The following is a 26,395-nucleotide window of genomic DNA, read 5'->3' on the forward strand; positions in this document are numbered from 1 at the left end:
CTTTTGCTGGCATGTTTAATCGTTTTTGTGAGGTACATTGGTGATACAACTTATTGGGGCATGAATTTTTCCACATGGCTGACTTATATTTCTGCATAGAAACAGTTAACTGAGGTTCCCACTGTTGTAATAATGAGTGGGAGGAGCCTATTTTAGCGCTTTTTTGCGCAGTAAAAATTCAGTCTCAGTCTTCCTGCTTCTTCCTGCATGACCCAGGACGTCTCTAGAGAGCTCAAGGGACTTAAAAAGTCATTTTTGAGGGAGGTAATAAGTCACAGCAGACCTGTGACAGTGTGTTGACTGTGTTAAAAACGTTTTTTTCTCTATTTGATTATCCGTTTTGGATATTAAGGGGTTAATCATCCATTTGCAAGTGGGTGCAATGCTCTGCTAACTTAATACATTTACTGTGAAAATTTGGTTGCTATAACTGATGTGGTTCATTGTCATTTCAACTGTGACAGTTTTTTGTGCTTCTTAAAGGTGCAGTAGCGTTTTCTATATTGCTTGTAAATTTATTTTAAAGTGTTTTCCAAGCTTGCTAGTCTCATTGCTAGTCTGTTTAAACATGTCTGACACAGATGAATCTGTTTGTTCACTATGTTTGAAGGCCAGTGTGGAGCCCCATAGAAATATGTGTACTAAATGTATTGATTTCACTTTAAATAATAAAGGTCAGTCTTTATCTGTAAAGGAATTATCACCAGACAACGAGGGGGAAGTTATGCAGACTAACTCTCCTCACGTGTCGGTACCTTCGCCTCCCGCTCAGGAGGCGCTTGATATTGTGGCGCCAAGTACATCAGAGACGCCCATACAAATCACTTTACAAGACATGGCTACTATTATGAATAATACCCTGACAGAAGTATTATCTAAATTGCCAGAATTAAGAGGCAAGTGCAATTGCTCTGGGATAAGGACAGAGCACGCTGGTGCTGTGAGAGCCATGTCCGATACTGCGTCACAGTTTGCAGAACATGAGGACGGAGAGCTTCATTCTGTGGGTGATGGATCTGATCCAGGGAAACCGGATTCAGAGATCTCTAATTTTAAATTTAAGCTTGAGAACCTCCTTGTATTACTAGGGGAGGTGTTAGCGGCTCTGAATGACTGTAACACAGTTGCAATTCCAGAGAAATTATGTAGGCTGGATAGATACTATGCGGTGCCGGTGTGTACTGACGTTTTTCCTATACCTAAAAGGCTTACAGAAATTATTAGCAAGGAGTGGGATAGACCCGGTGTGCCCTTTCCCCCACCTCCTATATTTAGGAAAATGTTTCCAATAGACGCCACTACACGGGACCTATGGCAGACGGTCCCTAAGGTGGAGGGAGCAGTTTCTACTTTAGCTAAGCGTACCACTATCCCGGTGGAGGATAGTTGTGCTTTTTCGGATCCAATGGATAAAAAATTAGGTTACCTTAAGAAAATGCATGCATTGCGCCTGTCACTGCTGCTGCGACATTCTGGTTTGAGTCTCTAGAAGAGGCCATTCACACAGCTCCATTGGATGAAATTATGGACAAGCTTAAAGCACTAAAGAAAGAGGCATTTCTACGCTGTGTACAAGACCTCCTAGTAATGGGGGTGATCCACCCAGTTCCGCGGACGGAACAAGGGCAAGGATTTTACTCAAATCTGTTTGTAGTTCCCAAGAAAGAGGGAACCTTCAGACCAATCTTGGACTTAAAGATCTTAAACAAATTCCTAAGAGTTCCATCATTCAAAATGGCAACTATTCGAACCATCCTACCCATGATCCAAGAGGGTCAGTACATGACCACAGTGGACTTAAAGGATGCCTACCTTCACATACCGATTAACAAAGATCATTATCGGTACCTAAGATTTGCCTTTCTAGACAGGCATTACCAGTTTGTAGCTCTTCCCTTCGGGTTAGCTACGGCCCCGAGAATGTTTACAAAGGTTCTGGGCTCTCTTCTGGCGGTTCTAAGACCGCGAGGCATAGCGGTGGCTCCGTATCTAGACGACATTCTGATACAAGCGTCAAGTTTTCAAATTGCCAAGTCTCATACAGAGATAGTTCTGACATTTCTGAGGTCGCATGGGTGGAAGGTGAACGTGGAAAAGAGTTCTCTATTACCACTCACAAGAGTCTCCTTCCTAGGGACTTTTATAGATTCTGTAGAGATGAAAATTTACCTGACTGAGTCCAGGTTATCAAAACTTCTAAATGCTTGCCGTGTCCTTCATTCCATTCCACACCCGTCCCGTCAGTGGCTCAGTGCATGGAAGTAATCGGCTTAATGGTAGCGGCAATGGACATAGTGCCATTTGCGTGCCTGCATCTCAGACCGCTGCAATTATGCATGCTAAGTCAGTGGAATGGGGATTACTCATATTTGTCCCCTCTGCTAAATCTGGATCAAGAGACCAGAGATTCTCTTCTATGGTGGCTTTCTCGGGTCCATCTGTCCAAGGGTATGACCTTTCGCAGGCCAGATTGGACGATTGTAACAACAGATGCCAGCCTTCTAGGTTGGGGCGCAGTCTGGAACTCCCTGAAGGCTCAGGGATCATGGACTCAGGAGGAGAAACTCCTCCCAATAAATATTCTGGAGTTAAGAGCAATATTCAATGCTCTTCTAGCTTGGCCTCAGTTAGCAACACTGAGGTTCATCAGATTTCAGTCGGACAACATCATGACTGTGGCTTACATCAACCATCAAGGGGGAACCAGGAGTTCCCTAGCGATGTTAGAAGTCTCAAGGATAATTCGCTGGGCAGAGTCTCACTCTTGCCACCTGTCAGCGATTTACATCCCAGGCGTGGAGAACTGGGAGGCGGACTTTTTAAGTCGCCAGACTTTTCATCCGGGGGAGTGGGAACTTCATCCGGAGGTGTTCCTTCAGCTGGTTCATCGTTGGGGCAAACCAGAACTGGATCTCATGGCGTCTCGCCAGAACGCCAAGCTTCCTTGTTACGGATCCAGGTCCAGGGACCCGGGAGCGGCGCTGATAGATGCTCTAGCAGCCCCTTGGGTTTTCAACATGGCTTATGTGTTTCCACCGTTTCCGCTGCTGCCTCGACTGATTGCCAAGATCAAACAGGAGAGCGCATCGGTGATTCTGATAGCGCCTGCGTGGCCACGCAGGACCTGGTATGCAGACCTAGTGGACATGTCGTCCTGTCCACCATGGTCTCTGCCTCTGAGGCAGGACCTTCTAATACAAGGTCCTTTCAACCATCCAAATCTAATTTCTCTGAGGCTGACTGCATGGAGATTGAACGCTTGATACTATCAAAGCGTGGCTTCTCGGAGTCAGTTATTGATACCTTAATACAGGCACGGAAGCCTGTTACCAGAAAAATTTACCATAAGATATGGCTTAAATATTTATATTGGTGCGAATCCAAGAGTTACTCATGGAGTAAGGTTAGGATTCCTAGGATATTGTCCTTTCTACAAGAGGGTTTAGAAAAGGGCTTATCTGCTAGTTCGTTAAAGGGACAGATTTCTGCTCTGTCTATTCTTTTACACAAACGTCTGGCAGAAGTTCCAGACGTCCAGGCTTTTTGTCAGGCTTTGGCTAGGATTAAGCCTGTGTTTAAGACTGTTGCTCCGCCGTGGAGCTTAAACTTGGTTCTTAAAGTTCTTCAAGGGGTTCCGTTTGAACCCCTTCATTCCATTGATATTAAGCTTTTATCTTGGAAAGTTCTGTTTTTGATGGCTATTTCCTCGGCTCGAAGAGTCTCTGAGTTATCTGCCTTACATTGTGATTCTCCTTATCTGATTTTCCATTCAGACAAGGTAGTTCTGCGTACTAAACCTGGGTTTTTACCTAAGGTAATTTCTAACAGGAATATCAATCAGGAGATTGTTGTTCCATCATTATGTCCTAATCCTTCTTCAAAGAAGGAACGACTTTTGCATAATCTGGACGTAGTCCGTGCCCTGAAGTTCTATTTACAGGCAACTAAAGATTTTCGTCAAACTTCTTCCCTGTTTGTTGTTTACTCTGGACAGAGGAGAGGCCAAAAAGCTTCGGCAACCTCTCTCTCCTTTTGGCTTCGTAGCATAATACGTTTAGCCTATGAGACTGCTGGACAGCAGCCCCCTGAAAGAATTACAGCTCATTCCACTAGAGCTGTGGCTTCCACCTGGGCCTTTAAGAATGAGGCCTCTGTTGAACAGATTTGCAAGGCTGCGACTTGGTTTTCGCTTCACACTTTTTCAAAATTTTACAAATTTGACACTTTTGCTTCTTCGGAGGCTGTTTTTGGGAGAAAGGTTCTACAGGCAGTGGTTCCTTCCGTTTAAGTTCCTGCCTTGTCCCTCCCATCATCCGTGTACTTTAGCTTTGGTATTGGTATCCCATAAGTAATGGATGACCCGTGGACTGAATACACTTAACAAGAGAAAACATAATTTATGCTTACCTGATAAATTTATTTCTCTTGTAGTGTATTCAGTCCACGGCCCGCCCTGTCTTTTTTAAGGCAGATCTAAATTTTAATTAAAACTCCAGTCACCACTGCACCCTATGGTTTCTCCTTTCTTGTCTTGTTTCGGTCGAATGACTGGATATGACATGTGAGGGGAGGAGCTATATAGCAGCTCTGCTTTGGGTTATCCTCTTGCAACTTCCTGTTGGGAAGGGAATATATCCCATAAGTAATGGATGACCCGTGGACTGAATACACTACAAGAGAAATAAATTTATCAGGTAAGCATAAATTATGTTTTTCTAGGCTTTCTGCTGTCCCTGCTTAGTGGCAGTTTGGAGCGCGCCATTTATAGAGCTGCGCATTTTCCAGGGGTTAATCAACCGTTTATCTTAGAGAGTGGTGTCTTATTTATTACCTAATATCAACGCCCTTTATTTTTCCTCTAGTAGTTTATTTTCGGCAGAATTAAGCGCTGTGAATGTGCACTTCATTTCCATGCCGTTTTTTTCTTGCGCCCGCCTCCTCCTTCTCCTTTGGGAATCAGAGAGGCGCCATTTTGGGCTGTCAATGAGTCAGGTTTTTAACTCTGCCTAGTTCTCTGGCTAGAACGGAGTGGCGTCCTTAGACTACAATGTCAGTGAATTTAGAGATGCAGTTTTGTCTTTCTCTCGCTTGTTTAAGTAGCTAATTGCAAATGGTGCATAAGGATACGTGTTCCTGGTGAACATGTTCTTGCTAATTTCTTATGTGTATGTGACATGTTAATCCTTATGTTAAGGATTTATTAACTTAGTGAGGAGTTTTCACAGACTAGTTGTATAGTTTTCTGGCTCTTGTGCACTTATTGTGTTTGTGTAAACCTTGATGTCCTTATTATTAGATACATTTTCATAATAAAGATGTTCCTTCTAGGTGTGCGTATCCGGGCTAAAGATTTTGTGGACCAATTGTTTCTGTTTAAACATTTCTGTCCCCCTTATTTTAAATGTATTTTTCATATTAAGGATGATACGGATAAATGTTGCACTATGAGCCTCATGTCTCCCAGGATGATACTGTTTAGGCATAGCCACAGCTTTCTCCTTAAAAGTCCCAAACCTTAATGGCGTCACATACAGTGCCCTGCGGTTTCTCTCAATCTCCTTGAGGAGTGTATTTGCCTGCAGAATTTTCAGCTCAGATATTCTCTTCAATCTGCGGCTTATCTGCCTTACCTTTTCTACAGGGTAAACGCAAGAGGACACTTAAGATTCAGATGGTAAGGTGTCTGTTCCGCATTCTGCTACACAGGTTTTCTCTCTTCTAAGTATGGTGAGGAGGAGTCACCAGTAGTTTCTGATGGCAAAATCTCAGATTCGGACAGTATAATTCCTTCCTCTGATGCTGAAGTGACCACCTTCAGATGTATGCTTGAACACCTCTTGTATGTTTTGGAGGTTTTAGCTACAGAACGACACTGATACCTTATCGTTGTCAACACTTAGAAGTTTAGTACATTTTCTAAGATGTTACTTCCTTTGGGGGAGTGTTATTGATGTGCTATGAATTTTTTTCAGGTTTTTCCTGCAACTGACTTCATTATAATGCATGGTGCTTTAAGTAGATGAGAGCATTTCTACTTTGGCTCACAGAACTTCGATCCCTATGGAGCATAGTTGCTCCTTGGCAGATCAATGGTTAAGAAGCTGGAGGTTGTTGATCATCTGGAGCGATGCTTTATCTATTAAGTGTACTTGTGGCTTATTGGCACAGCCTAGCCTTTATAACACTGCAGATGCAGGTTCAATACTCAATCCAACCAAGACATGTGTCAACTGTATCCATATTTGGAGTATTTTTTATTTTTCCTTTAAATTAAGCTTCTGGCGATTCCTTACAAGGGTGAGACCTTGTTTGGACCAAGACTGGCAGTTTGAACAGCTGTCGTTCGGGTGGAGAAGAATTCATTTTTCTAGATTATTTGCTGACCAGATAAGAGAAAAGTGTTCTTGAAGTGTGTGTGCATGATCTCTCGTTCCTAGGAGTGATAGTTCTAGTCTCATCTCAGGTACAGGGCCTCTGGGGGTTTTTTGGGGTTTTTTTCTAATCTAATTGTGGTTCTCGAATTAGAAGAGATTTTTCCGTCCCATTCTTGACTAGGTATGTCTAAACTAATCTCTCAAAGTTCCATCCTTCATGATGGAGACTATTGGCACTTTTCTTCCTTTAGGGCAGGAAAGTCAATTCATGGTGGACATAGATCTAAGAGTCTACTGTCTCTCTACTCTGAATATACCCGATCCCATCTGATCTCTGTAGTTTAGCAGAGTCAGGCCTGGTCAGTACCTGGATGGGAGTCCGCCTGGGAGCACCGGGTGCGGTGGATGCGTACCTTCATGTTCTGCTCACAGGGATCATCACAAATTTATGAGTTTTGCCTTACTAGACAAAAAAATTTCAGGTGGCCCGTCCGTTTGGACTTGCCACAGCTCCCAGAATATTCTCAAAGGTTTTGGGGGTCCTCTTGGCTGTGATCCGGTCAAGGGGCATTGCGATGGCTCCCTATCTGGACGATATTTTAGTTCAAGCGCCATCTTTTCTTCAAGCAGAATCTCACACAGAGATGATGTTGTATTTTCTTCAATCTCACAGATGGAAAGTGTATTCGGAGAAAAGCTCCCTGGTTCCAGCTACAAGGGTAGTTTTCCTAGGGACAATAATGGATTCCATTTTGATGAAGATTTTTCTGACTGAGCTCAAAATTGCAAAGATTCCTTCCTCCTGCCGGTCACTTCAGACTGCTGTACTTCCTTCAGTAAAGCAATGTATGGAAGTAATTGGCTTGATGGTGGCTTCCATGGACATTGTCCCTTTTGCTCTATTTCATCTGAGAGCTCTGCAGTTGCGCATGCTCAGACAATGGAATGGAGATTATGCGGATCTGTCGCAAAAGATAGTTCTAGATCAGGAGACCAAAGACTCTTCCGTTGTGGATCTCTCAGGAGCACCTGTCTCAGGGCACTTGCTTTTGGAGACCTTCTTGGGTGATTGTGACCACGGATGCCAGCCTGTTGGGCTGGGGAGCAGTATGGGACTCCTTAAAAACGCAGGGACTTTGGTCTAGGGAGGAGTCCGCTCTCCCTATCAACATTTTGGAGTTGAGGGCTATTTACATTGCTCTGATGGCTTGGCCTCAACCGTCTTTGGCCCAGTTCATCAGATTCAAGTCAAACAACATAACCTCAGTGGCTTACATCAACCATCAGGGGGGAACTAGGAATTCCCTAGACTTGTAGGAAGTGACTTGGATCTTTCGGTGGGCGGAAGCTCACAGTTGCTGTCTCTCTGCCGTTCACAGTCCAGGAGTGGACAACTAGGAAGCAGATTTTCTGAGCAGGCAGATATTTCATCCCGGGGACTGGGAACTCCATCTGGAGGTGTTCTCCAGGTTAACTTCAAAATCGGGGGTACCGGAGTTAGATCTGATGGCGTATCGACAGAATGACAAGCTTCCAGAGTACGGCTCCAGGTTGTGAGATCCTCAGGCCTTCCTGATAAATTCGTTGGCAGTACCTTGGAACTTCAGGATGGCTTGTTTATTCCCTCCGTTTGCTCTGCTTCTACGAGTAATTGTTTGTAACAAACAGGAGAGAGTATAAGTGATTCTAATTGCTCCGGCTTGGCCTTGAAGCATCTGGTATGCGGTTCTAGTGGAGATGTAGTCTCTACCTCCATGGAGACTGCCTTTGAGGACGGACTTTCTACTTCAGGGTCCCTTCCTTCATCGAAATCTCGTTTCTCTGAAGCTGACTGCTTGGAGATTGTATGCTTGATTCTGTCTAAGCATGGGTTCTCTGAGTTGGTCATTGAGACCATGATTCAGGCACGTAAGCCTGTTACTCGAAAGATTTACCATAAGATATGGCGGAAATGTCTTTATTGGTGTGAATCCAAGGGCTACTCTGGGAGTAGGGTTCGGATTCAAAGAATCTTGTCTTTTCTCCAGGAGGGTCTGGAGAAAGGGTTATCTGTTAGCACTCTAAAGGGTCAAATTTTGGCCTTATCTGTTTTGTTACTTAAACGTTTTACAGATGTGCCAGATGTTCAAGCATTTTGTGAGGTCTTTGTCAGTATCAGGCCTGTGTTTACACCTGTTGCTCCACCTTGGAGCCTTAAAGGGACAGTTTACTCAAAAATTTTCTCCCCTTAAATTTGTTCCCAATGATCCACTTAACCTGCTGGAGTGTATTAAATTGTTTACAGGTAGCTCCTTTACCCTTATATTGGAATTTGAAATAGTTGATTTAGCATGTGGTATCCCCACCTATTCTGAAAGTGTGTGGCCGCAGGTCCAAGCTTTAGATAAGCTGTGTAAACACAACCAGCAGAAGAGAGTACACCTCTAGTGGGATATAGCAGAGATAAGGTAATACATTTTTTATTTCCCTTTGTTCTCTCCAAGTACTTACTGGTGATTGTTTTATGGACCGATATAAGATAAAGAAGCAGCTATATGTACACAATGTGATACAGTAATGAGTTCTGATTATACCTACAAGCTCAACCCATTTTATTAGATTGTGGCTTCAAAACACAAAATAAGAGCTTTAAAATACACAAATAAACCTTAAAAAGCTAATTTTCAAACATTTTTTACTCTGCAGTTGGTAAAAAAAGCAATTGTAAACACATTAAGGGAAAAACTATTTTACAGTATAATGTCCCTTTAATCTTGTTCTTAAAATTTTTGCAGAAGACACCGTTTGAGCCAATGCATTCCGTAGACATTGTTGTTATCTTGGAAGGTTTTATTTCTTTTGGTTATTTTATCTGTGCAGAGAGTCTCTGAACCCTCAGCTTTGCAGTTTGATTCTCCTTATCTTATTTTTCATGCTAATAAGGTGGTTCTTTGTACTAAGTTATGTTTCCTTCCTAAGGTGTTTTCTAATAGAAATATTAATCAGGAGATTGTTTTTTCCATCACTGTGTCTGAAGCCGCCTTCGGTGAAAAAACGTCTGTTATACATTTTGTATGTGGTTTGTGCTCTTAAATTACGGTTCATTCCACCAGGGCTGTTGCCTTTTCTTGGGTTTTAAAAATGAAGCTTCCTTGGAGCAAATTTGCAAGGCTGCAACTTGGTCTTCTTTACTTACTTTTTCAAAATTTTAGATTGGATACTTTTGCCTCGGCTGAGGCAGCTTTTGGGAGAAAGGTTCTTCAAGCGGTGGTGCCTTCTGTTTAGGCATGCTTGTTTTTATCCCCCCCTATTCATATGTGTCCTGTAGCTTGGGTATTGGTTCCCAACAGTAATTGATGATCCTTGGACGTACCATATCTTAGGAAGAAAACAAAATTTATACTTACCTGATAAATTTATTTTTTCAAGATATGGTGAGTCCACAGACTCACCCTTTTTGTTTTAAAGATTGTTTTTGGCTAAACCTCAGACACCTCCGCACCTTGCATTTCTCCTTTTCTCCATTTCCTTTTGGTCAAATTACTGGGGGTTGTGGGTAAGGGAGTGATACTTAACAGTTTATCTGTGGTGCTCTTTTCCTCCTCCTGCTGGCTAAGAGTGATATTCCCGACAGTAATTAAGATGAACCCGTGGACTCGCCATATCTTGAAGAAATTTTAATGTATCAGGTAAGCATAATTTTTTTTTTTCTGAAAGATCCTGTATTAGTCAGGAGTTCTTTTTTTCAGCTTTTAACATATAACCTAGAAGGTGTTAGTGCTGGTTCCAATTTTTGGAAAAAGATAAAGGATATTAATCCAATTTCTTCTTGTCCCTAAGTAATGGGGAATGTTATGGCCTATTTTAGATCTCAAAATATTATTTTATTTGTAGTTCCTAATTTCAAGAAAGTCTGTTTTATTCAGTTTTTGGTGGTCTTTTATGTTTATGGTGGATTTGAAGAATGCTTTCCTTCATATTCTTATCCTCAAGGGACCACCAAGACAAATGTCTTCTGTATGCTTTTTGTTTTTCTTTGGGACTTACTTTAGTTCCCAGACTTTTTGCATAGGTTCTGGGAACTCCTATGTATGTTTTAAGACCTCAGATTATTTATTTAGTTCAATTTCATGGTAATCAGAGTCCTACTTTGTCCTTTCCTATTTCTCTATTTTTTTCTCCTCCCAGCTATGTGTTAAACTGAGATACCAAAGATGTGAGAGGGATTCAAAGCTGATGAAATGGCTATATTTTCCTCCCCCTAGTGGCCAGGCGTTGAATCCCTGAAGTAATGTCTAGTGGGCTCTCACCACCATGAAAGGAATGAATTTATAAGGTAAGAATACTTTTTGTTTTTTCTTATCAAAGGTTATTTGTGCATGAGCACATACATTTATAGTTGCATAGTTTTTGCATCTATTTCTCAACTTTTCCCAATTAACATACCTGAGTCAGCAGACATGTCAGGTGACACTAAGCCATGTCTTTGTTAAAGTTGTGTTGCTTTGGTAAACGTACACCCAGTATCTTCCCTTATTCTTAAAGTTATATAACAAACAGTGTTTATAAAATCCTTTTAAAATGATGAGTAATGTGTATTGCAATGATTTCTATTAAGTATAACACACTGCTTAGTGTTTGTATAATTACAACAATGTAACAGACTTATATCCCTTTATGGTGATCATGGTTTATCACAATAGTAAACCTTTCTACAACTTATGATTAATGAATTAGATATATTACTTTATAATAATTTCTCAGTTTAGGTGCTCTCTATCATGAATTGGAATTAAATATTTATAAAAAATATAATAATACAATTTTAGACTCTAGTTATATCCACCTGTATTCAACAAGAGTGAGAAATGTTGCTGTAGAGAATCTCAGCCTTTAAAAACCCCATGCATGGTAAACCAGAAGCATCTTAAGAAGGCATATGAAGTATCCGTATACATTTTTGAAAGTGATTGGATTTATGACTCATAAGTGTTAGATATGCTCATATCCGCTGGTGTTATGCATTATTTCAAAGTTGCACATATAAAGTTAAAAGCAAATATATTCAGAATATCTCTTCAAGTGATATACTTATCTTGATTCTTTTGGCTTGGTGAATTGAATATCTGCTTTCCGGGTAGCCTTCCAACGATTATAAGTTAGATGTGATCAGAAGTGTATTCCTTTTTTATAACTTTTTTGTTTCATAGAATCTTCCATACAGTTTTCTATAATTTGTATAGTTTGCAATAAGTAAAAACCTAAAAAACATTCTGAAAAAGATGGTCTTAGTGATGCACATATTTATATTTCCTTATTCCTTTCATCAATAATTACTTTTTCTTAAAAGGATATGAAACCCAAACATTTTATTTTGGGATTCAGGCAGAATATACAATCTTATCAAATATTTCAATTTACTTTTATTGTCAAATTTGCTTTGTTCCCATGGTTTTCTTTGTCGAAGAGATACCTAGGTATGTGTCTGGAGCACTAAATGGCAGGAAATAGTGCTACCATCTAGATCTCTTGCAAATGGATAACATTCTTGCATACCCTGCTGCTTTATAGAGCCTCCGACATGTTCAGGCTCCTGAGGTTAGCTACCTGTTTTTCAACAAAAGATACCAAGAGACTGATGAAAATTAAACAATTCAAGTAAATTAGAAAGTGGTTTAAAATGGCATGCTCTATCTAAATCATGAAAGAAAAAAAATTGGTTTACATGTTCCTTTTCTTTTCCAGTTTGTGGCCCTAACTTTTAGTTTGGAAACAGCACCACCAAGTGTTCAGAAAAGTCCTAGTCAAATTCAAGCGTATCTCTAATTTGGAACTTAGAAAGACATTCTTCTGAAAATGTAACTGGACTAGTGACTAGATGTCATTTGATAGGCTTGCTTTCATTTGAGACCTTTCCTTTTAGACCCCTATAGGCAATAAAACAAAGATATTCATGATTTTGCATAATGTTGTATAGCTGTCTAGATCAATTAGGTTGCCTTTCTATTAGTTGGCAGATATTACCAATATATTCTATTCTAACATTCATATAGACAATGCTTTTAACAAATCTTTTACAAGTATGAGTCAAGATCTGGACAATTATTTGTTAGAATTCATTCAGACAACACTGCAACTGCTGCCTGTATCCATCATCATCAGAGAGAACGAAGCAGTACATAAGCACAGCGACAAAGATGTTCTGCTTGGCATAGTGTTGTTCTCACGCAATCTGTGAATCCTAGAAGAGAGAGCATAATTAGGAAGCTGGCTTTCTAAATTGTCAACAGATTCTAAAAATGTTTAAATGACCTCCATGTACAATTCCAAAGTGATATTTCTCTTATAACAAATGAGAAATCCCAAGGCTTCTCATGTTTGTAGTGTTAATTCTGGGTACATTGAGGCCTATATTTTTCCAGATTGTCGAAGCTTTGAAAAACGTTTAAAGGGATATAAAGCCCAAAAATGTTGTTTTGTGATTGACAGAGCATACAATTTAAAAAAAAAAAAAGTTTTCAGTTTACTTATTTACTTTGTTCCCACAATATTCATTGTTGAAGAGATACCTAGGTAAGTGTCTGGAGCAGTGTTCCCTCTAAGGCAAATTTTATGTGCAGCCCAGCAGTGAAATAGTAAACTCAGGAGCCACATCCTTTAATTAGCAAACACTGCACAACACAGACTGCAAAGTATGGTTCTCTTATTAACTGTTTCACTGCTGGGCCGTACACAAAACTGGCCTTTGAGGGCACACTGTTCTGGAGCACTTCATGGCAGGAAATGGTGCTCTTGCAAATGGATAACATTCTTGCAAAACTGCTGCCATATAGTGCTTTAGACAAGTGTTTTCTCCTGAGCTTATGTTCCTGCTTTTCAACAAAGATACCAAGAGAAAGAAGAAAATGTAATGATAGAAGTAAATTGCATGATCTGTCTGAATTTTGGGTTTTATGCACTTTAAATAGGTCATGCTAGTTGCATCTAGGATCTAACAGAACATCCTACTCCATATCAGCATGTAGTGAAATTAACTATGGCATTTTGTGTCATACGCCATCTGCATGGACCCTCGGTTATCTAAATGTAGTGCCTATTGCTTAGTTGGCATAAGCACTATCTTTTACTCACGCTCAAAAATGATTACTTGCCAGATGTGTAATTATCTGGAACAGTTATTCTCAGAAATATACAAATGGAAATCATGTCAAATCTGTTCTCTGGTCTGCTAATTTATTTTGTAAACTGGTAAACTATGGATACATTTAGCCTTTTTCCTGTGTCAAACATAGAGCCCGATTATCAAAAACTTGTAGAGAGAAATAATTCAAAAACCTTTGGGGTGGGAATTGAGCATTATATTGTAGGGCAGTCTCCTTTGCATTCACAACCCTGCATAGAGAACTAAACCGCTCTCAAGCTACAAATGTCCTTTTCTAAAGTTCTTAGAGTGACCTCACAGTAATGGCAAGACTTCTTAGTAAATCTTTTCAGACCAATGAGCTTTAAAGAATCAGGCTCATACATAAAATCCAGTTCTTTCCTTTATTACATGTGGTTCATACACAACTCTTGTTTTGCAACAGCTCATACAGAAAGCTGAAGTGGAAATAATCATAAACTTCCCAGGTGGCCAATCCAATTTACCTCCATTTGAGGAACCTCTCCCTCCATGACATGAGGCTTTATTTAGAGCTCGCTATTAGGATGTCCCCCACTGTTGCTGGCTTGACAAATGTACAATTCACATGTAGCATTACCAACCAGAAAGCATGATAGGTCAAAGCTCATACATCACCTTCTACCATTTGTTGCGTTTGATCTGTTGCCTGGCGGTGCCCCTCCTCACACCTCATTTATCTATGGAAAATATCATACACAGGATGATACAAATCAAATGATGTGTGAACATAGATTGACGTTGGTTGGTTCATAAACATTTTTTGAGTCCTTTACTGCTTTAATGCTCAGGAAAGTCTCATGAATATCACAAACATTTTAGAATAGTTTTTTTTCTGTAGCAAAAGTGAAGGTAAACTAAAACGGTCTGTAATAAATAATTTAATCTATCAAGCAAAATTAATAGTAGTTTCATTCATCAATATTTATATATTTCAATTTTACCTTAGATATTTTATTTTTATAGCATCGATTCGGCTATCCGAAAATCAACCCGTCATTTATTTTTTCTAAACAACGATCACATTGTTTAGACAGCCAATTGATTCTTTGGCCGTTAGGCGGCCGTCAATTGACGTAATCATGGGGTTGTTCAATATGCGCATGCGTAACTTCTTGTAGTTGTTAGTGGCCAAACGAGCGCATACACGTTTAGCACATGCGCATTAACAATATAATTTGTCAGGCATAGTTGAAACCGCATCGAAACTCAAGCGGCAACTAAGGGGAAACATTTGTATCGCTCCTTTTACTTAACGGATGCGCAAAGGTGTTGGTGAAGTAAGGAGCCGCATGCGCGGTTACTAGATGCTCGATGTGCACAAGCTTAGTAGACACGTATAGAGCAGGTGGGACCGCTCTATACGTCACTATATTAGAAAGCCGGAAATGTTGAATAGGAGGAGAATCGGAAGGCAAAGGTACTAAAAATTTAGGTTTAAAAGTATATAAATAAATAATGTTTTTTTTTTAAAAAAAAAAAATAGCGGCTGGATTTTACATGGTTAGAGGATTGTAAATCAGAATTATGAATGCCAAAACTTTACCTTCACTAAACACCAGATTTATATAAGCCTAGAATAGATTATTTACTATCTCACCTGATCCAGCAGTGATCAATATTGTAAGGTATAATTTTTTTTTTATAAAAGACAAAGACCCAAGAATATTTGAATCAGGTACTCCCCTCTCTAAGGCTATTTGTTTCTGTGTTCTTCCAAAGGGACAGTAAAGTCAAAATTCAACTTAAATGGACTAAATAGAGCATGACATTTTAAACAACTTTCCAATTAACTTTTAAATTATCAATTTTGCTTAGTGGTCTTTGTATCCTTTGTTAAAGAGTGAGCTCAGGAGTGTGCTTGTGTCTAGACATGTGACAGCAGAGGTTGTTTCTATCAGCCTACCTACCTTTACTCTTAACTAAGAATATCAAGAGCACAAAGCAAATTTGTCAATAGAAATACATTGGAAAGTTGTTTAAAATCACACATTAAAGTTTCATTTTGACTTTACTGTCCCTTTAAAATCAAAGTATCAAAAAAAAAAAAAAAAGAATTTCCATTGCAATCTTATAGAATTGCTTTTTAAATTATATTGTTCTCATAAAACTATACTCTGATGTAAAGGACGTAGCTAAATATTAATTGCTGTATATAAAAAAAAAAATCAGTGTGCACAAAAAAAGATAACTCTTAAAGGGACAGTAAAGTCAGAATTAAAAATACACTTTCCAATTTACTTCCAATATCAAATATGCTTGGTTCTCTTTGTATCCTTTGTTAAAAATGCTTACCAGGGTAGGCTCATGAGCAGCAATGCACTACTGCGAGTTCGCTGTTGATTGCTGGGTGCACACATTTCTCTTGTCACTGGCTCACCCAATGTGTTTAGCTTAATTTTAGTAGTGCAATGCTGTTCTTTCAATAAGGGATACCAAGAAAATAAAGCACATTTTATAAGAGTTGTTTAAAATTGTATGCTCTGTCTATAATAAAAGAAAAAAAATGTTTCATGTCCCTTTAAGCTTTCACAACTTAATTTAACTATTGTTCCTGTGCTGGGTAAACCAGTATTTTCTTTTTGAGTAAAACACACCTAAGCATGTACTTCATATTAATAGCATCTTACATTTAAAGGGACATTAAACCCCACATTTTTCTTTGGTTATTCAGATAAAGTATACAATTTACCTATATTATCAAAGTTTCTTAATTTTCTTGGCATCCTTGGTTAAAGAAGAAGTGATGCATTACTGGGAGCTAGATGAACACATCTGCTGAGCCAGTGACATGAGGTGTATATGTGCACCCACCAATTAGCAGCTAGCTCTCAGTAGTGCATTGCTGCTCCAGAATCTACTTAGATATGATTTTAAACAGTGTACCACTGTACACACAGTCCTGAGCTCTTGTGAAACTACAGTTTTACTCTTCAATAAAAGATACCAAAAGAACAAAGCTAATTTCATAACAGAAGTAAATTGGAAAGTTGTTTAAAATTGCATGCTCAATATAAATCATGAAAGTTTAATTTTGACTTTACTGTCCCTTTAAAATGTATAGTAGTTTTTTTTTCCAGTGGATGTATCTGTACTGAGAGAAAAGAAAAATAGTTTTTATGTTTGCAAGATGTGCGATTGTCCATCAATATAGCACTGCTTTTCTGCCCATGAGCAATCAGTCCTTAAAGGGACATGAAACAAAAAAAAATTTCATGATTCAGATAGAACATACAATTTTTAAAAACGTTTAAATTTACGTTTGTAATTTAATTTACTTATTTCTTTTGGAATCCTTTTTTGCAAAGCATTCCTAGGTAGGCTCACCGGCTGGAAGCTAGCTGCTGATTGGTGTCTGCTCATATATGCCTTACCATTGTATTCAGCATTGCTTCTCTTTCAATAAAGGATATCAAGAAAATAAAGCAAAATCGATAACAGAAGTAAATTGGAAAAGTGTTTAAAAATGTATGTTCTATCTGAATCATAAAAGATTTAGGTTTCATGTCCCTTTAAGGACTAGCTACACTTCATATTAGTTTCAAAATAAAAGTAAAATGCTTAAAAAGGTTCGTTAGTGAAGTCAAAATTAAACTTTTATGATTTAGACAAAGCGTGGAATTTTAAACAGCAATCCACTTTTATTATCAAATCTAATTTGTTCTGTTTGTATCCCTTGTTGAAAATCATACCTTGGAAGACTTATTTGCAGTAACTACTTGGAGCCAGCTGCTGATTGGTGACTACACATACATACCCCTTGTCATTGTCACTCAATGTTTTCAGCTAGTGTCCCAAAGAATACAAAGGTGAAGAAAAAGTCATTTGGAAAGTTGTTTTAACTGTATGCTCTCTCTGAAATATAAAAGAAACATTTTGTGTTTCATTTACCTTTAACTTAACCTTTTTTTATGCAATTTATTTTTAACTTGTTTAAATAGTGCTTTTTCATATACGTATTAGAATTAGTACTATGTGCCTTTTAAGGGACATGAAACCCCCACATTTTATTTCAAGATTTGGATAGAACATACAATTTTAAACAACTTTTCCTATTTACTTTTATTATCAAATTTGCTTCATTCTCTTGTTATCCTTTACTGAAGGATCAGCATTGCACTACCGGCAGCTAGCTGAACACATCTAGTTAGCCAAACACAAGAGACAAATGTGTGCACCAACCAGCAGCTAACTCCCACTAGTGTAGGATATGTGCGTATTCATTTTCAACAAGGGATACCAAGAGAACAAAGCACCTTTGAAAATAGAAGTAAATTTAAAAGTGTCTTAACATTACATGCTCTATCTGAATGAAGCAAGTATAATTTTGACGTTCCTATTCCTTTTATTGTTATTATTATAATACATTTTTAGCCACTTAAATTGTCCTCCTACTTTTAATAATTATTAAAGGTGACTTTTTTTTAATTTATGTTCGTAATGTTTAACTTATGTTTGCTGCAACATATTAGTTTGTGTCATCTTGTTACTGAGGTGGGCAAAATTGTGTATTTCCCAGATAGAATCCATCCCTTTAGCAAAGTGCTACAAATTATTGTATGATTCAATTTATAGGCATATGGAGACATCAGTTAAAAAAACCAACTAGATGTAACAGATTTTTTTTATTTGTACACAAACTCAACGCTGTAGATGTAAGATCTTTTATATGTACACAAACTGGACACTATAGATGTAACAGATCTTTATATGTACACAAGCTGGACACTATCGATGTAACAGATCTTTATATGTACACAAACTGGACACTATAGATGTAACAGATCTTTATATGTACACAAGCTGGACACTATCGATGTAACAGATCTTTATATGTACACAAACTGGACACTATAGATGTAACAGATCTTTATATGTACACAAACTGTACACTATAGATGTAACAGATCTTTATATGTACACAAACTGTACACTATAGATGTAACAGATCTTTATATGTACACAAACTGTACACTATAGATGTAACAGATCTTTATATGTACACAAACTGTACACTATAGATGTAACAGATCTTTATATGTACACAAACTGTACACTATAGATGTAACAGATCTTTATATGTACACAAACTGTACACTATAGATGTAACAGATCTTTATATGTACACAAACTGTACACTATAGATGTAACAGAGCTTTTATATGTACACAAACTGGACACTATAGATGTAACAGATCTTTATATGTACACAAACTGTACACTATAGATGTAACAGAGCTTTTATATGTACACAAACTGGACACTATCGATGTAACAGATCTTTATATGTACACAAACTGGACACTATAGATGTAACAGATCTTTATATGTACACAAGCTGGACACTATCGATGTAACAGATCTTTATATGTACACAAGCTGGACACTATCGATGTAACACATCTTTATATGTACACAAACTGGACACTATAGATGTAACAGATCTTTATATGTACACAAACTGTACACTATCGATGTAACACATCTTTATATGTACACAAACTGGACACTATAGATGTAACAGAGCTTTTATATGTACACAAACTGGACACTATAGATGTAACAGAGCTTTTATATGTACACAAACTGGACACTATAGATGTAACAGATCTTTATATGTACACAAACTGGACACTATAGATGTAACAGATCTTTATATGTACACAAACTGGACACTATCGATGTAACACATCTTTATATGTACACAAACTGGACACTATAGATGTAACACATCTTTATATGTACACAAACTGGACACTATAGATGTAACAGATCTTTATATGTACACAAACTGGACACTATAGATGTAACAGATCTTTATATGTACACAAACTGGACACTATCGATGTAACAGATCTTTATATGTACACAAACTGGACACTATAGATGTAACAGATCTTTATATGTACACAAGCTGGACACTATAGATGTAACAGATCTTTATATGTACACAAACTGGACACTATAGATGTAACAGATCTTTATATGTACACAAACTGGACACTATAGATGTAACAGATCTTTATATGTACACAAACTGTACACTATAGATGTAACAGATCTTTATATGTACACAAACTGGACACTATCGATGTAACACATCTTTATATGTACACAAACTGGACACTATAGATGTAACAGAGCTTTTATATGTACACAAACTGGACACTATCGATGTAACAGAGCTTTTATATTTACACAAACTGGAAGCTTTTTAAGGGACATAAAACAGGTTGAGATCTGTGCATGTCCTAAAAGGGCTAAATAATGAAAAATAGTTTGCATAAAAAAAATTGTTTTCAAATTTTCAAAAATAAGCAAAATGAATTACATAGCTAAGATGCATGGAGAAGCCAACTCCACCCACCCCCACTTATCAGTATTTAGACACAGGCATTGTATTTCAACTGAGTTCACATCTTATAGGCATACTCCATTAGATAATCCCTATGCACTTTTGCATTCTACCAAAATAACAATAGATACAGCCATAGAAGGAAATGTGTGGGGGGAGTTAGAGCTTTACAATTCAGATACTAAAAATAAAGGGTTAATGGTGAGGCACTGCAATATACATTTGCAGGTAAAGTAATTAAAGTACATATTATATTTTGTTTCTATCCCAACATGTTTTATGTCCCTTTAACTATAGTTATTCTCTGTGTAATTATCTTTCTTTAATCTCAAAGTGCCTCCTGTATTCCGTGTCAAACCATCAAACACTCATGCTCATGAATCTATGGACATTGTATTTGAATGTGAGGTGGAAGGCAAGCCCACTCCTACCATCAAGTGGGTGAAGAATGGTGATATGGTGATTCCCAGCGACTACTTCAAGATCGTGGTGAGACCAGAAGGGCCTTGTGATATGGTTGGGAAGGAGTGCAGATGTTGGGGTGGAAAAATTCAAAAAGGAAGATTCAGGCTAATGGAGTTAAAAAAAATTTTGGGAATGTGAAATATGAGTTTGGGGTGTATTGATTCAGCCCTTGAGAAGTGAAAAACATGTTTAATGAGTGAGGGAAGAAAATTCTCATGGGCTTTCCTGTATTTGATGTAGGGAAATTAAGCAAAGTTAAAAGGTTATCTAATTTGCTTTGAATGACATCATCTTTCTAGGATGATCATGACCTTCAGGTTCTGGGGCTGGTGAGGTCCGATGAAGGATTCTATCAGTGTATTGCGGAGAGTGAGGTGGGAAATGCGCAGGCAGGAGCACAACTCATTATTCTGGAGCCTGGTAAGTACAGAGAATTACTGTGTCCGATGCATAATTACATTTTCCCCTTGCTTGAGAGCTACAGATATTCAAATTTTCTAAAGATTTGTTATTTACAGTTATCAGTAATTTATACCTTGGTGGTGCTCCTGGTACCATCATGTTAATAGTATTCTGAAGTGATCTGTAAATATATAGATCTAAATTCTCCACTTCATAGCTTCGTATTGCTTGGTGCCTTCTCACTTAAGAAGTGAAGCTCGTTCCAACTTACTCCATTAAATGAGATGACTTCTTCATATATCATTCCAGTGCTCATATTTCTGTTATTCATTAAATTTAGTTAGCCTCACCCTTTTTAGCTTTTCCTGCCTATTGCAACCCCATGTGGAGCATCCTCTGCCATTTACGTCATCCCAGCCCATTCTTTTTATAACTTCCTGACAAAACTATTACCAACGTTAATGAGGGCAGATTCTCAAATTTCCCCTGCACAAAAGGAAAAGGGTTTTGGGTGATCACATCTTCCATAGCTTATCAGATAAAACGGATAAATCTATTCAGCCTGGGTCTAAAGAATTTCATGTGATGTATAATGAAACATCAGAGTCCACTATCTGTAGCTTGCAGGCAGGTCTCCCTTCCTTCCTCTACATAAATTACAGTATGTTAATTTGTACATATTATGGTATGATCTATGCATGGAGTTATTTTGAACATACATACATATGCAGTCCCTCCTCCTCCTTTTCTGTTTGTATAAATATGCATTTATTAAAAAAAATCTATTGTTTGAAAAATTATGACTTTTATGGCCGTTTATGATTATATGTTCATTACATTAACACAACTACTACATAAATATGGAACATCTTTATACCCTTTTAATGTTCTTTTAGGAATTAAAGGAGATCCTGTTGTGTAATACTCAGGACAGCTGGGGGATGGACTGTACCTTTTTTGGTTTACATCTTAGTAAAGAAGTTGACTCCTTTGCATACAGTATGCCTGAAACACTGTTACAGATATAACTCTAGACTGCTGGCAGTGAAGGGGTTAACTTTGCTAATTGCATGTTCATTGGCTACTCAGGCCAGAGACGGACCCACAGGTGGACATGGTTTCATTGATAGGCAGGCCTTTTGCAAGACTGCTTTACCTTTGACCCCTTGTGGTACCCTTCTGTGGTAAGGTGCCATTGTCTGCATGCCTGCTGTGCCAGTTTTGTTTATTTTTTGTTCTTGTTTTTCGCTTTCCATGTCTGTGTGCCTGTGTGTATCCTTTTCCCTCCTTTTCCGTCCTTCCTTTGCCCACCCTCGACAAGGTGTTACCGTTCCAACCTCTCCCGCTCCCTCACTGACCAGTGCTACTGCTCACCATGTAGCTGCCATGCCAGGTGGCCCTCCACCTTCCCCTCCACGTGATGTTGTGGCCTCTTTGGTGTCTACACGTTTTATCAAGCTGACTTGGCGTGTACCAGCTGATACACATGGGGAGAATCTTACTTACTATGTCTACTACAGCAAAGAGGGTATGAACAGGTAAGAATGATCTTTTTTGTGTTGACTGTTGCATATCTGTCATTTCCTGTGATCACTACACTATCTTGAATTATGTTCATATGCATATGTGCATAGTGCAGTCTAGCCTTGGAGTTTGCTGTAGCTTCTAATTAGTAATATACTTTTGTAATGTTTTCCTGGAATAGGCAGTCAGAGAGTTAAAGGGACATAGTATGAAAAAATGATTCAGCTTGTGATAAAAAATACTTCCCTCTTTCTTTTGGGTGTCCTTTTTCTCTTAAGTGTATCCAGTCCACGGATCATCCATTACTTGTGGGATATTCTCCTTCCCAACAGGAAGTTGCAAGAGGATCACCCACAGCAGAGCTGCTATATAGCTCCTCCCCTCACTGCCATATCCAGTCATTCTCTTGCAACTCTCAACTAAGATGGAGGTCGTAAGAAGACTGTGGTGTTTTATACTTAGTTTATTTCTTCAATCAAAAGTTTGTTATTTTTAAATGGTACCGGAGTGTACTGTTTATCTCAGGCAGTATTTAGAAGAAGAATCTGCCTGCGTTTTCTATGATCTTTGCAGAAGTAACTAAGATCCTTTGCTGTTCTCACATATTCTGAGGAGTGAGGTAACTTCAGAGGGGGAATAGCGTGCAGGTTTTCCTGCAATAAGGTATGTGCAGTTAAAATATTTTTCTAGGGATGGAATTTGCTAGAAAATGCTGCTGATACCGAAGTAATGTAAGTAAAGCCTTAAATGCAGTGATAGCGACTAGTATCAGGCTTATTAATAGAGATACATACTCTTATAAAAGTGTATTTTAAAACGTTTGCTGGCATGTTTAATAGTTTTTTTTACATATGTTTGGTGATAAAACTTATTGGGGCCGGGGCGTGTCCGAACTGCGATCCTACACGGTATCAGGGGAGACCCTACAGCTCAGAATTACATCCATCTGTCTATGAGGGCAGACTACCTAACAGCATCCGAAATTTTGATAAGTTTGTATTGTATTTGTGAAGTTTGAGGCAGACATCGGACACAGAAGGCCTAGAGCGGCGGCTCATATATAGGCGACGCCACCCCCCTCGAATACTCGAGGGTTTTTGTCCAAACCGGGTACTATCTACTTCAGTTTGAAATACTTGTTCAGTTCCCGAACCATATCATCATCTCAAAGGTTGCATAAAAGAGGATACTACTCAATCTTTTTGCTACGCAACTTCACAAAATGGCTACCGCACTGGAAACAGACCTACAGGCTAACTGTGATAGCTGCATGGAAAAGCTGGAACGCTGTTTTCAGACCCTGATTGACAGAGCCCCATGGGACTTTCTTGTCCATATTTATCAAAAGCGGCAAGAATTATACCAGGTTACTACAGCTAAGGTGGCAGACACAGCATCGGAGCCCCCAGAGGTTGGTAACCCTGCAGGAGAGCCGCCATGCTTGTTCTCGACATTATCTCAACGACCGGCTGGCCGCACAACAGGATTTGAGAAACCGGGCGGCCAACGCTTTGAGGGTACTGCAGATATGAAGACCAAGACGCTGTTTGAACCCGATCTGAACCTCCGTACTGTTGCAGCAGAGGCGCTCACAGCCGATATAACCCAGGACTTGCCATCCCAAGGGGATCTTGTATTCTGCTCCACACCAGGGCAGGAGCCGGGGGTGATCACTCCTGCAATTACACGCATTAAAAATAGTCACAATCCATCTGGCCCTTACAAATCAAGTTTATTGGAGCAATCACTATGGCTGGACTTAGTGAGTATGCTGCGATCTGAAAAGCTGTCTGAAGAAGGAGGCACAGGTACTCAAACACCACTACTTAGACATTACTCTCGAGGTGATGGGTTCTACATATGGGACACTGGGACAATGTTTGCACACGGGCAAGATATGCTCGGAACCAGAAATTTAGTGTACGTTTTTATCTCAATATATAAGGACTGTCAATTGCCGAAGGAGAGACATATAGACATTTGGGTTCCTGGTTATATTTTATTTCCTTTTTTTTTTTTTATATATATAAAATATCTGTTAGGTCATTACTATAAGGGTAAACACTGAGTCCATATTGTTACTTAATTTTGCTTTTGTTATACCACAGAGGTTCCTTTCCTATCACTTAAATGGCCTTCTTTCTGCGGTTCGCGGCCGGAACCAAGGAGGGGGCTAAATATGCACTAGCAAAGCTATAGGAATTGTCTCTGCCTAAACACGTACTTAGTGAGGAAGCGTGCATTTCTTTAGCCTACATCCCTGTCTCATAACGTCTTAACACACTTGACAGAGCCCTGAAGATCAGATCTCCTTACTGTCTCACATGGAAGACATTACCTGTTCTCATACTGCCCTTAATTATAGCGATGTGTTTTCCGGGGGGCTTGGTGGGGGGCCCCCGAGGGAGGCATACTATACTCAACGGATACAATAAGGGCTCTTACATATGAAAACCGTTGTCTTCATGTACATAGAGGGCATATCTCCCTTAAAGGGCTAGTGCGATAAATTTCCCCTTTTTATGACAGGCTGCTGAATGTTCCCAAGCACATAGTTAATTGCAACGCCCATCTAAAAGATATACTATAGAACACATTGGTGACGGTGCAGGATAGCCTAAATTGCCCTGACATTGCTGTATACTCTCCTATGGGAGATGGTAAGAAAGTAGATTTGAACATCCCAAGCTGCATTGAGCCACTGACCGAACCTTGCAACACTTAGCTGCTTAAATCTTAGTATCTATTAGGGGTTGACATACCTTTTCCTTATATATAATGGTTTACGTTTAACTGTTTTATATGTTAATGTTTATATTCAATGAGTGGGTTCCCGGTTTGGATTTGAGCATCTTCTATCTTTAAAATATAAAACATACTCAATATTGTTAGAGATGCCTCTTTTTTCTTATTTTTCTTTTTGTGTTTTGTCTGTTATTACTATTTAATAAACCCCTATATAATTTTACTTGCACTACAAGGATCCAAAAGCGATCTAATATGACATGTAGAGGGGTGAAAATGAAGGAGAAGGTCGCTATATTTATAATTATTTTTTCTTTTACTATTTGTTTTTGGTGCATTACACACTTTCAGATATGCTATAAATGTTTGTAACGTAATGACTATTGTACCATGCAAATTTATGTTTGTAAACTTCTATTCCTTCAATAAAAATATTAAAAAAAAAAAAAAAAAAAAAAAACTTATTGGGGCCTAGTTTTTTCCACATGGCTGGCTTGAATTTTGCCTAGAAACAGTTCCCTGAGGCTTCCCACTGTTGTAATTTGAGTGGGAGGGGCCTATTTTGGCGTTTTTTTGCACAGCAAAAATTACAGACACAGACATCCAGCTTCTTCCTGAATGATCCAGGACTTCTCTGGAGGGCTCAAAAGGCTTCAAAAGTCGTATTGAGGGAGGTAAAAAGCCACAGTAGAGCTGTGGCAGTTGTGACTGTTTAAAAAACGTTTTTGTCATTTGTTATTCTGTTTTTGGTATTAAGGGGTTAATCATCCATTTGCAAGTGGGTGCAATGCTCTGCTAACTTATTACATACACTGTAAAAATTTCGTTAGTGTAACTGCATTTTTTCACTGTTATTTCAAAATTTGGGAAAATTTGTGTTTCTTAAAGGCGCAGTAACGTTTTTTATATTGCTTGTAAACTTGTTTTAAAGTGTTTTCCAAGCTTGCTAGTCTCATTGCTAGTCTGTTTAAACATGTCTGACACAGAGGAACCTACTTGTTCATTATGTTTGAAAGCCATGGTGGAGCCCCATAGGAGAATGTGTACTAAATGTATTGATTTCACCTTAAACAGTAAAGATCAGTCTTTATCTATAAAAGAATTATCACCAGAGGGTTCTGTCGAGGGGGAAGTTATGCCGACTAACTCTCCCCACGTGTCAGACCCTTCGCCTCCTGCTCAGGGGACGCACGCTAATATGGCGCCAATTACTTCAGGGACTCCCATAGCAATTACCTTGCAGGACATGGCTGCAATCATGAATAATACCCTGTCAGAGGTATTATCTAGATAGCCTGAATTAAGAGGCAAGCGCGATAGCTCTGGGGTTAGGAGAGATACAGAGCGCGCAAATGCTGTTAGAGCCATGTC

The 26,395-nt window shown here is 38.8% G+C and overlaps 1 protein-coding gene and 1 pseudogene across 1 annotated transcript in view; both read left to right on the top strand.

The window, feature by feature from the left end:
• The window catches only part of NEO1 (neogenin 1), a 201,144-nt gene that overhangs the window by 15,305 nt on the left and 159,444 nt on the right, over positions 1-26,395 (top strand). Inside the window, exons 2-4 of the mRNA XM_053717318.1 lie at positions 20,223-20,377; positions 20,653-20,773; positions 22,077-22,293. Coding sequence (XP_053573293.1) covers positions 20,223-20,377; positions 20,653-20,773; positions 22,077-22,293 — 493 coding nt within the window. The remainder of the gene's footprint in view (positions 1-20,222; positions 20,378-20,652; positions 20,774-22,076; positions 22,294-26,395) is intronic.
• On the top strand, positions 6,664-6,782 carry LOC128665224 (uncharacterized; annotated as a pseudogene).

Source organism: Bombina bombina, chromosome 6 (assembly GCF_027579735.1).
Source record: "Bombina bombina isolate aBomBom1 chromosome 6, aBomBom1.pri, whole genome shotgun sequence".
In the NCBI taxonomy this organism is placed as follows: Eukaryota; Metazoa; Chordata; class Amphibia; order Anura; family Bombinatoridae; genus Bombina; species Bombina bombina.